Genomic DNA, 13,463 nt, shown 5'->3' on the forward strand with positions numbered 1-13,463 from the left:
TATATTTGCATGTAATCTCTTTAATCCTAACAACTTAAAAATATTATAAAATTTAAAATAACATTAAAAAGTCACTAAAATTATAATTGATAATTTTAATATATTTTATTTAACAAATACATTTTATTATTAAATTAAAATTTATATTTAATTTAAATATATAAATATTATATTACAGTTTATATATTATAAATTCCTATATTTAAATTCATAATTTACAGTTTGGAAAATAATAACTTCAACTAAACTAGACTTTGTATGGTTTGAGAGGAAAACCTATCGAACTGTTTCCCTCGAGGTTTAGGGGTTGATAGCCATGGCAGCCAAGGCAGAAGCTGCAAATGCGCACCTATATCAATTTCTCAGTGATCTGATCGACCGGGTAATTGTTATAGTTATATCGCAAGTAGTTTTTTTAAACCCAATTTTCACGACATATTAGATCCGTCGTTCTATCTGCACTAGAATGAGTTGATCGGGTAGGGATCAATTTTTCATCCAGTTAAACCATAATTGAAGGGAACACTTCTGGAGTTGGATTCGTCTTATGCAATTTTTTAATCACTTTTTTGTATTTTTCGTGAAAGGAGGTTGATGCTATCGGGCTTTTGAAATGATTATGTTTCTTAGTGTTCGTCGGAATCTCTCTAGAATGTTATCTCGTATTGTGAAACCGACACACCATGGTACAAGGATTGATTGTTCCCTTTTTTTGGGGTATATTTTATTCTTGTGTGGGGTAACCTTGGGGATGACTCTTCTATCAAATTCATCCAGATCTTGCTTCCAGCTTGTATGTTGCAGTTATTTATGCAATTGGACACTTGTTTGTCTACCGGAGTTTCGCACATAGTGATTCATTACCTATACCCTGGTGATTTAGTACCCAAAGTTACCTTATTTGATGAACGATTTGTGCATGCTGAAGAGGAGAACGGCTAGAGTTTAATTCATCTTAGGGCTACTGGGTACTAACCCATATCTCCAATGAATTGCAAATGTGTTTTTTATTTGTTAAAAACAAGGTTCGGGCTTTTTTGAACTTTGAAGAGTTTGTGTTAATTTTCTAATCGCAAAGAAATACATGCCTACTTAACTCACTTGAGTTTTTAAAAAATAAAATAAAAATTAAAACAGGTGGTGAAGGTTATTTGGTTTGGAGTGGCTCTCTATGGCTTAAGGGTTCTGGAAAGAAATTTTGTCAAGTTTTAATGATATATGACAAACTTTGATGATTGTAAATGTCAAATTGTAGGGATCTGTTGCAAGTGCCAATATTGCGAAACACTTATTAGTAAAATTCAACATTAGCAATATATTATATCTCTCGAAGATCCTGGGATAATTTTCTTTTTTTACTAAGATTTCTATTGTAATGAGTGCATGTTCATGTTCAAATCGATAACCATCAACCCAGCAGTCAACACCAGATCACAAGGGCACTAAATGAACCACTATTTAACTCAGGAATAAGCTTTAATTTATTGTTTTCCAAGAATAGATAGAACATAGGTCCCGATTCCTGATGAAGAAAGTTTCACACTTGTACTTATTTTAACTGAAATTACATTGCCAATTGGGTTGCATGGTCCTCCTTGGAAATATAGAAACTCTTCTGAAACAAAAACTATTCCTTTGTACCACAGTGTCTGAAGGTAACACGATCTTCTGTAGATAATATTGCTGTTAGGGTTGGATGATGTTCTCTCTGCTGCTTATATTATATACTTCTGCTGCCTCCTTCATGGAATAATAAGACTGCTGTTTCTTGTGTTCTGTACTCTTGGGCGCTTAATCTCTTGGATGCTTAATCTGCTGCTTATATATCCCCTTCATTGGCTGGAAGGGTATGTCTCTTCCACGGACCAGCCTCCTTAAAAAATTGGTGACTCATATCATGTGATCTCTGCTGCTAATTAATTGTCGTCATTGTGATTGCTTCTCAACAAGTGTTATTAGTAATACTTGTCATTTTAAGCACAATTCTCCTTAATTTCATTTGCTATCATGCTGGTTTGGATTGCTGCCCTTAATCTTCAATTTTCATAAACTAATTATTAGTTCATATCTTACTTCCTGCAATTATGCTATGACTGATAAAGTGATGGTTGCCTTCTATTGCATATTCTTCATGAATCTGTTCTTGCCTTTCCTGATCTATCATATTTTTGTTAGAATATATAGTCCACCAATATAACTGGGGAGGAGGGGGGAGTGAATCAATTATCCAACTATTATCACAATTATCAACTTTAAACAAACTTAACCATATGAGTAATATAATCAAAAACCATAACAAGATACTCATACGCAATAACACTAGATATTTTAATTAGGGAAACCCTTGATCAGAGGGAAAACCTCGGTGGGGATGGTACCCACAAGATGATGTACTAATATAAATATTCCTTGTTAGAGGATGGACTTTGTTAGGATTTTATAACAACATTCAGTACATCAGTCCCTGTTAGGAGACTTTGAATCCCTATTAGGAGATTCCAACCTTATTAGGAGTTGTGCCAACCCTGTTAGGAGTTATGCCAATCCTGTTAGGAGTTGTGGAAAACAGCTGGACCTACTACCCAAACAGCTTCAAGGTTAAGACCAATGAACCCACTGTCCAAATGATCTCTATATTATTCCTTGTAGAATAATAGAATTGAATAGTACTTCCTTCCTCTGTCCTGTCAACTGGACCTCTACTCTGTAATGTCCCCATTTTAGCAGTTGACCAAGTGTGTGTGTGTTAGCCTTGTTCTACATGGTCCCGAGGGCTAACGAAGGGTTTAATGGGATCCTGGAGTGTCTTGGCCTAGTCATTTCCAGTTTGGGCCAAAACGAAGTTGATTTACTCAGTTTTAGGCATACTTACTATTTTTAGTAAGTCGGCAGGACCCAGTGCAGGTCAATTTTGGTGATTGGATTTGATACTCCTCGGTGAGAGCTTTCCGATGAGCTATCACTCGCATTATTCGGAGTCCGATTGCTAATACATTTTAATGCCTGAAGTTTTATTAAAGTAACGTCTAATTTAATTGTAAAATATTAAAGTGTTACTTTAATATTTATTTTATGGGGATGTGTACCCAAGGGAGACATAAGGGGTATTTTAATATATGTTTTATATACTACACATCTTTTATCCCACATTGCCCATATGAGTTGAGCGGACCCTTGGAAATAGAATAAAAGGAAGCATTTGTGGCTTCATTAGCCAGGGTTGAATATGAGAAGAAATTGGTGTGTGAGTTGCAGCTCCGTTCTTGGCATTTGAGGACGTCTATCCTCTCTTGTAACATTCTAGACGTCATTCCCTTGGGGTTTGGCCTTTGGAATTCTTTGTTATTGGCTTCATTACAGGTAATTTAGTTGCATTTTCAGCTGCAGGCAGATTTGGTATTTTGCTCATATCTTTTTCACTACTTTTCCGACGCTTATGCTGCTTTGAGGGAAATGATATTACGAAGGTAGTGGACTGATTGAAGGACAAAGCACTGTAGCAGCAAGTTCGAAAGCATGGGCTGGAGTATTATGTAAATATTACTGAAGTAATTAGTGAGTTGATAAATCTGCCATGTATTTGGTTTTATGAATTCTGAAAATAACATTTTATTAGCAGCAGTTCATTTCCACTTTGCATATTATTGTAGTTACTTTCTTGTTTATGTTGTATGATACCAATTCCATGCACAAAACACAACAAACAAATAAAACGTTTGATTTCCGGAGTTATAAGGAGTTTAAGACATTAAACGGAGAAATAAGAGGTTGAATGCAAACTATTTGACAAAATTCCTTTCAACAAATTGTTTTAGTTTTTTGAGACATCCAGGGGTGCCCATTACATACTCCTTCTGATCTTGTTACTAGATCACAAATCTCGCATCTAGTAATCCCTTGGATCGCTCACTCACATTCAGTAATCTCTCTGATCCTTTTCGCACTTCACACTTAATACAACGATCACAACACATTACAAACAAGGAAAACATCTTTCCTTTATACCCTATCTTCAAAAAATTCCTTGAGTCGGCCTTGAGGCTTTCCTAGTTAATTATAATAAGATAATTAATTAATTACAATTGAAATAGTCAGCTCACAGTCTATACAAAACTTCACACATGTGATACTAGGGCTTGCGCATCCAGTAACGTCATTATCTGACTGTCCTCTGTCACTGTCTGACCATGCATCTCTTTATTACATCTCAAATGAAAGATATAATATAAACATTAGAAACTACTTTTCAAGCACTTTATCTCTGAACTGCTCTCTGTAGATCAGGTACAACTTCCGTACGTCTTTGACTTATGTGCTGCGCATTGAACCACGTGATTAGGACACTGTACTGAACATGTCCATGGCTGTGCATCACCAGACAAGCAAAACCTTGTCCGTACAACTATGATCTCTCTTTGTAACTCTGCCAGTCTTTACAGACTTACTGCTATGTTGACATTAATGACAAACACAATCATGAATGCGATATGTCAATACTCTCCAATGCTTAGGAAACTCCCCCAATGTAGTATCGTCAGTATTTGTTGAAGATGGTAGCTGTAATAGAGATCTTTATCTCTGAAAATATGAACGTTATTACTGTTATTGTTATGTTCAGCTGAAAAGGACACTTATGTATAAATTGTAATATTAAATGTAATGACGTGTCATTCACATGCATTGAGGCATGAATATTCGAAGAATTATTATTAATTATAGGAGTTATGGGAATCTCAAGAGACCTTCGGTTATTATGTGAATAGTCTCTCCTTTTGCTATATATTCGCATCTTCCAAAGGATATTGTACACTCGAACTTTCATTATCAATAAATATATATTTTGTTGTGTGGCTGGGTTTTTTCCTTCATTCTAGAAGGGTTTTTTCTAGGATATTTCTGATGTTCCTTGTTTCAGTTTTGTCTTCTTCTTATTGCTGGTTATCTTTATGGTTTTCTAGGCTTGAGATTTAACATGGTATCAGAGCCAAGTTTGATATCAGCTTGAGGGAGTCTTCCTCTAATGATAGTCGTTCGAGCTATGGTTATGATCATACCTATTTTGAGTCTTACTATTATGGGTATTTGTTATGTGTAAAGTTTTTTGTTTGCTATAATTTCCCTCTAGAATGTCTCAGTTCTATTTCTCATGATCTCTACATCAGTATTTGTCTGTTACTTTTCTTTGGTGTTTTCAGTTGTGGTAGTGATCTCTCACCGACATTGGCTCTCTCACCAAGTTATTGAAAGTTATCATTTATGAGATAATTTGATGCTTGCATGTACTCGATTTTGTTTCACCATATTCTGCTATTAGCCTTCATGTCTGATTTAAGTTATAATTTTTATTTATTGTGGAGCATCTTTGATTGCTTGCACTTGTATGTTAGGGGTATCAAAGGGTTCGTTAAATTTAAAATTTTATTTATCTGCTTAGGCGTAGAATCTTCAATTTTAAAAAAATCACTGCAGATAAATAATCCTTATCGAAAGTTTACTTCTTGATTAAGATATCATGATTGTAGAGTTTCTTGTTTAAGTAACTTTGATAAGGTTGGCAAGACAGCTTGGAAAGGAATATCATTTTTCTTTTACAACATCTTTATTAACATCAATCTTTATATTTGCCATGTCATTATTGGTTTCCTTTTTTTGGCTTTAGGCGTTACTTATTATTTTATGATTTTAATGTTTGTATCACTCTTCTACGGGTCTTGCTTGTAATAATAATAAAAAAGGAAGGATTTGGTCTCTCCAGCCAATCACATATATGGCAACTGTCACATTTAAGTATTGAATGTCAACGTGCAAGATCATTCCTCCATCATCGCTTGCTTCAGGATAATATTCATTCTGTCAGTGATGGTGGTATCTCAAGTTTTATCGTTACCGCATGTTTTCACTTTGCATTTGAAAAGCTTCCTTCAGATATATGACATTTGGAAAAACGACTTTGTTTGTATGCACGACCTCTCCATTTCTATCGACTGCTTCTCAGATTTAAGTTTTTTTTGGTATTTTTGTTTTGGAAAATCGCATCACTCAAATTTGATGATGATAACCTTAGATAGGTGTGTTCTATAACATCTGCGAATTGCTTGGATCAGTGGTGATTTCAGTGAATGATTATTCCTATGTTCCCAGAGTAGTAGCTCTGATATATATATTGATCAACTTATCTTTCATCTGTTCTGGCATCTCACATTGAACATGAGCTTGTAATGGAAATTCCTATCTTGTCTCTGTGAAGCTTCTGGTCATGCATGGATCAATTCTGTTATGGGTCATGCACGATGAGACCAGCTCTGCTATAGATATAACACTAAGAGGGAGCTTTTTTTTTTTCTTTTTAGGAGGTTTCTTTAGCTATCTTCTTATGATACTCAAAGTTATATTTCAATCATTAAATGCATGTTACTAATAAGGTTCCTTATTTGTGATAAGTTATTGGTATTGTAGAATTTAAGATTCTTGCTGGAAAAGATTATCAGATGTGATTGCATTCTTTAGCTACAAAGTGGGACTTTGTTGTGAAATAGTATTGCATGGAATTGAAGAAGTATTATTGTTATGTTGATATCATATCCTTAATATTATTGATGCTGTGAGATTTACAAACATTATACTGAATCTCTTTGTTAATGTGTGTTTATTGAAATTCGGCCACAAAGAGATGAGTATACTATTGTTTGATATCTTTGACTGATTAATCTTTTATATCTCATTGTTGCAGCTGCAACAAGAAAGGCAATAGGTTGCTTTGGGAGATATTAGATTCAGAGGGAGACTTCATAATTAAGAGGGAGTGCTTATGGAATTCCCTTCATTATCATACATGCTTGTGATGCTTGTGGTATTTGTATAATTTGACTTAAATGGAACTTAGTCTTATTTTGTTATTTCTACTTCAATTATGTGTGAATAAATGAGATTGTAAGATCAACTATGATAACTCTTTCACTATTCGATAGTGAACATCATGTTGAGAGAGTCCACGATGTCATCACGTTGAGAGAGTCCATGAACATTGTGTTGAGAGTCCATGATGTCATCATGTTGAGAGATTCCGTGATGGGAGTTCGATGTCATGTTGAGAGATTCCATGACAATTCATGAGATCATGATAAATTGTTACAGTGTTTCATGTTGAGTGATTTCATGAATGTGATTAATTGTTACAGTGTTTCATGTTGAGTGATTCCATGAATGTGATTAATTGTTACAGGGTTTCATGTTGAGCGATTCCATGAATGTGATAAATTGTTATAGGGTTTCATGTTGAGCGATTCCATGAATGTGATTAATTGTTACAGGGTTTTATGTTGAGCGATTCCATGAATGTGATAAATTGTTATAGGGTTTCATGTTGAGCGATTCCATGAATGTGAGTGATTGTTATAGGTTTTCATGAATCTTATAGGATATAGGGGATGGGATTTCATTATTAACATATTGGTTGCAGTCTTGTGTGATTGTTTAGCTAAAGGTCTCTCTCTGGCTAAGAGGGAGTGTTCAAGATGGTAGCTGTGATAGAGATCTTTATCTTTGGAAATATGAACGTTATTACTGTTATTGGTACGTTCAGCTGAAAAGGACACTTATATTTAAATTGTAATATTAAATGTAATGACATGTGTCATTCACATGCATTGAGGCATGAATATTCAAAGAATTATTATTAATTATAGGAGTTATGGTAATCTCAAGAGACCTTCGGTTATTTTGTGAAGAGTCTCTCCTATTGCTATATATTTGCATCTTCCAAAGGATATTGTACACTCGAACTTTCATTATCAATAAAGATATATTTTGTTGTGTGGCTGGGTTTTTCCCTTCATTCTAGAAGGGTTTTTCCTAGGATATTTTTGGTGTCCCTTGTTTCAGTTTTGTTTTCTTCTTATTGCTAGTTATCTTTATGGTTTTCTGTGCTTGAGATTTAACAGTATTCATGCTAACAATCTCCCCCTTTGGCATTGATGGCAACACAGATGAAAAACATCTAAGTTCCAAGAACACCAAAACGATACTCTGCTATTGCTGTTGCTGTTCTCATGTTCTCAAATCCTCTTCATTGATCAAATCTGAAATCATCTAGAACATTGCACTATTCTTCTTTTTCTTTACGATCGGCAACAATTGTTCATAGTAAACAACTCGCAATACATATCTTCCCCATAGAGATATTCCTCCTTTACATGAATCTTTCTAAATCTCCCTAATAAAGTAGAGATTTCTCTCCCATTCATACTTTTCTTATGCATTCTCTCCCCCATTCCACTAGAGGCTGTTTTTCATGCATATTCTCTCCCCCATTGACATCAATGACAAAGTCCTTATAATGTCAATTTATTGCTCCAAGTCTTCAACCAGCTCAAGTGTCCAAAGACATCGCTCAAGACCAAATAACAAGAGTCCTTAATGACTCAGCTCATTATAGATACTCCCCCATATGGAAGCATCAACATTCAGTATAGTTTAACAATAGTGCTTTGTACCACTGGACTGATGCACTTACTGCATCATCTACTCTGAAGTAGGCAGGGGCATAACCCCAAGCATACCTCTCTAGTACTCAAATGTATCTTTAGGGAAAGGCATCGTAAAGGTATCTGCAATCTGATCTTTAGTATTCACATACTCTAATTTGATCTCCTTTTCTACTGCTTTCTGTCTCAACACATGATACTTAATAGATATATTTTAGTCTTAGAATGCAATACAAGATTCATAGACATACTCCTTGTACTTGTGTTATCACAATAAATGATAACAGGTTCTGCAAACTCAATTTTGATATCTTTTAGCATATGTTTCATCCACATCACTTGATTGCAATTATTTGTTGCTGCAACATACTTTGCCTTAGTTGTACTCTGAGAAATACAATCTTGTTTTTTGCTCAGCCAAGAAACCAATCTTCCTCCAAATAAGAATGCTTCACCACTGGTGCTCTTTCTGTCATCCATACTGCCTGCCCAATCTGCATCAGTGTATGCACATAGAGTGAAATCACTCGATCTATCATGTTGGTTATCAAAATCATTGATTAGAAACCTACGAGTCTTCCTTGCTCAATGCTGGGATATCTAATCGATTTTGGCCTACTTGACAGGATAAATCAAATTGACTTAAATCCTTCGCACTTTTGGCTCCGCTAAACCAAGGCCTGTACACCTGATCCTGGACAGCAAAACTTGGATCCAAGATGTCTTATAGCGAATTGATTATAATGCAAAGGCAATCTCCTTAAATGGCAAGATTCTAAGGAAAAACTTCTAGATTACGAATGATGAATAATCGTCGAATTTTAATTACTTTTGTAGAATTGTGAATTGCTGAAAGGAAAATTTAAAATGAATTACTAAAACAGATAAGTATCAAATCCTTCGAAGAAAAAGATTAGAAAATCGCTAGCACATGAATTGAGAAGCATGAACAGTTAAATGATCAGTGCCGAATTTCAAATGGGCAATAGAGTCAATAGTATACTTTCTCACATACAATTTTATGATATGCAGTATCTATAAACAATTCAGTTATCATGATGCATCAAATTATTATGCGTATTTAAACTAGTCTATAATGTTTTAACCTATAATAGGACAAAATAGATACAAATATGAGAACAATTTTATTTTACTGTATTTGTTTTTATCAAGTTCAAATAGCAGTGAATAATTTGATATACTTATCGTGATAATGAATTGTTGATAAATAAAAATAAAATGATCACAAAAGATGAATTATATAATATTTGACTTTAGCACAAATGAAATTCTTACTGGTTTTACTGCAAATAAGTTATGTTGAAGACATCCAATTATCAACGCTCCATTCAACACAATTTCTCACAATATTTGAAATATACATCCAATACCCTCAATATGTAGGAGCTTAGTTCAACTTTAATCTTTTCAGAAAATGAATTTAATAATATATGCCTTAGAAGGTTTCCTTTTCAAAGCAATACGAGTGGTCCCTTTTTGATGTTCTATTACATATATTTATAGAGGACCAAATGGTTACCTCACCAAGCGTTGCAACCTTTCATTAAAACTAAACAATGTTGAATAACCTTTAATATGGTTCGAATTTTAATCAGCAGTTGCATTTCTCCCATGGATAATAGTTTTTAATGCGATATTCTCCATTCCCGTGGGCGTTTATCTGCTATACTGTTTATCTACCAAGCGTTAATTCACATGGAAGTCTCCTTTACTGTCCTCCCACGCGTGAAGACTCCTCTTGACCGCATACCTGCCATAGAAAAATGAAGTTAGACGACAACATAAATAACTGTGTTCTATTTCGATATCCCTAACGATGGGAGCCATAACCACGACCAATAAACGTATGAAAACTCTCGCAATTGTTCACAGGGACTCCTCAATCATACATACTAACTTAGGTGCCATCGGTGAGCAAATACGCAAATGATTCCGATCCGATTCAGAATGAATAAAAAGAAGACTGCGAATTGTCCATTCCAAATACAGGGTTTCATTATCAGGCTCTCTTCCTTCACCTAAAGTGGCAATGATGTGCAAATCTCCCGACCATCTTGCCCATAAAGTGTTAAACTAGCCCCTTCAGTATGTTGGTGTGCGACACCATAAATTACATTCCCACCTTGTGGTATGGCCATATTTGCTTCACGAATGTCAATGCAATCGCCAGGAGAATGAATGCCAACACTACATTGTGGAACATCATATTCAACATGGCAACCAACATAATATTGAGAGCTTGATTGATCAACAGACCATTCTCCAATATCTATAACGTCAAGAATATATACCTTAACAGGAACAATAGTCTTCTCCCAATCCATCAAATATACAGTGTATTTCAAGTAAAGAATTTTTTTTTCTCTCCTAAATTCCTTTCTTTCAGTTGACGCTAGGTACCATCATAGCAACAACTTAAGCCTCCTATGTAATCTTTTCTAAGTGGACGATGATGTCTATCTTCTATAACATTGTAGAGATCACATTTGCATTCTGTACAACCAAGAGAGTTTACAACACCCCTTGTATCAATAGCATGCACATTCAACAACCATGACTCTTCATATCTTGCTAGTATTTTACTAGGATCTCCAATTGTAATTCCATATGGATCAGGAATGGATGTACTGGTATGATGTGCTTTAGACCCAAGCCCCAAGTAGTGGCTAAGAATGTTAGCTTGGCAAATACCATCATTTCCTACTGAGATATAGTCTGAAATGCCAAGTCTTTTAGTTTTTTGCCTTTTTCTATTCCTCTGTAATAGGTGTCTTGTGGTAAAACCTGCTAACTACCTAGTGATGCAGGTAAGTCTCAGACAAAGGGACTGGGTTTCCATCTTCATCTACAACCTCTGCATTAATACCCTTAAGTGCAATGTGGCCTTTGGGAAAATCAATGCCATAATACCATTCATCTTGCACTTGTCCAGGTCCTGAAATAAGTGCTGGGGACTTAAAGATGGCAGACTTGACTTTTCTAGCACTTAATTCAAAAGACGTGTCTGTTATTATTTGGGCATGCACTATTGCCATCCGCAAGAAACATGAAAGTATCCATGCTCTCATATGCTGATACATGCTGTGTCGATTTCTTTGTTCCCATTGATCTGCAACCTTATCTCTTAAGTTTATTAGACAAAAATGGAGCTTTTGAATTTTGGCTCCATCATATCATACCAAATTCCATAGTCAGACGTTCCTTTCAAATATTTGAATATCCTTTTTATTGCTGCATAATGATACTCTCAGCTTGAAATCTAGCTACAATCCCAACTGCATTTGCTATATCTGGTCTGGTGTGAGTCAGATATTGCAAACCTTCAATCATGGATCTGTACTTCTTTTGCTCAACTATAGTTGTCTCATCCTTGCTAGATAACTTGTGACTAGTTATCATCATTCTTCATTTCTTCAACAAACTTATCACTTGCTTCATCATTACCTCCAAATATGATGTCATCAACAAATATTACTATTATTAGCAAACCATTCTCAATTTCTTTCAAATACAAGTTACTATCTACCATACCTTTAGCAAATCCAAGCTTTGCCAAATAGCTGTCCAACCTTGCATACCAAGTTCTAGGTGCTTGCTTTAGACCATATAGGGCTTTCTTTAGTCTGCATACCATATCTTTGTCTTCTGTTAGAGGAAAACCTTCAGGCTGCTCAATAAATACTTCAAGTTCCCCATTTAGGAAGGTTGATTTAACATCCATCTGATATACCTTGCACTTCGTATCCACTGTATAAGCCAAGAACATTCTTACTGCTTCCACTCTAGCTACATGTGCATATGTCTCCTCGTAGTCTATGCCTTCTTGTTGTGAGTAACCTATGCACACAAGTCTAGCCTTGTTCCTTTCAACTTCACCTTATTCATTCATCTTGTTTGATATTTTTCTGCTAAGAGTTGTCAACTCAACTCTTTCTTCTGCTCTAGGCTCCAATCCCTGCTCTTCAATCTGATTCCCATTCTGCAAATCATTGTTAGTCTCAATGATAACTTCCACATTTTCATAGTTAGCCTTTGGATCAAGAATGGTTACCAAAGCTATCTCTTCTATTACTTCATCTTTCTTAACCAATTCAATCTCATCATCACAGTCATTCAAGAATCTTTTCATACTTGCTTTAAATTCTTCATCTTCATTAGAAAGCAAACTCTTTCTAGTTTTTCTTACCCTCTTAGGGCATCTAGACGAAAGAAGACCAAACTCTTTACATGTCCAACAAACTAAAATTTCCATACCTTCTAGCTCTTTTTTCATAAGTAGATCAATATTTTCTTAGATCCTCTTGACTTCTTTGGATCTATATTTGTCTATACTTTTGCTTCAGTTCTTTTGTATGCAACAAAAAGATTCTGGATTAGGAAACTCAATGCTCAATTCTGTACACAATTCTGATATCTCATCAAGAAGCTGGGTGTCGAAATTTCCTCGATCTGATTCAGGACTTTCTTTTCCAAAGTGACTGGCCACTAATCTTCCAAAGCTATTAAGATTTCTCTTTAAGGACTTGATGCTCTAATACCAATTTTTAGAATATATAGTCCACCAATATAACTTGGGGGGGGATGAATCAATTATCCAACTATTATCACAGTTATCAACTTTAAACAAACTTAACCATATGAGTAATATAATCAAAAACCACAACAAGATATTTATACACAATAACACCAGATATGTTAACTAGGGAAACCCTTGATCAGAGGGAAAACCCCGGTAGGGATGGTACCCAGAAGATGATGTACTAATATAAATATTCCTTGTTAGAGGATGGACCCTATTGGGAAAAAATGACAACATTCAGTACATATCAGTCCTTATTAGGAGACTTTGAATCCCTGTTAGGAGATTCCAACTTTATTAGGAGTTGTGCTAACCCTGTTAGGAGTTGTGGAAGATAGCTGGACCCATTGCCCAAATAGCTTCAAGGTTAAGACCAATGA

At 35.1% G+C, this 13,463-nt stretch overlaps 1 protein-coding gene across 1 annotated transcript in view; it reads left to right on the forward strand.

Moving 5' to 3' along the window:
- Window positions 1-210: 210 nt before the first annotated feature.
- Window positions 211-13,463, forward strand: part of LOC149542364 (ecotropic viral integration site protein) — a 46,639-nt gene continuing 33,386 nt past the window's right edge. Inside the window, exon 1 of the mRNA XM_089797330.1 lies at window positions 211-382. Within this exon, the coding sequence (XP_089653456.1) occupies window positions 317-382 (66 nt within the window). The 5' untranslated portion in view covers window positions 211-316. The remainder of the gene's footprint in view (window positions 383-13,463) is intronic.

The sequence above is a fragment of the Cupressus sempervirens genome, chromosome 8 (genome assembly GCF_028749045.1).
Source record: "Cupressus sempervirens isolate cs-2001-9-10 chromosome 8, ASM2874904v1, whole genome shotgun sequence".
Lineage (NCBI taxonomy): Eukaryota > Viridiplantae > Streptophyta > Pinopsida > Cupressales > Cupressaceae > Cupressus > Cupressus sempervirens.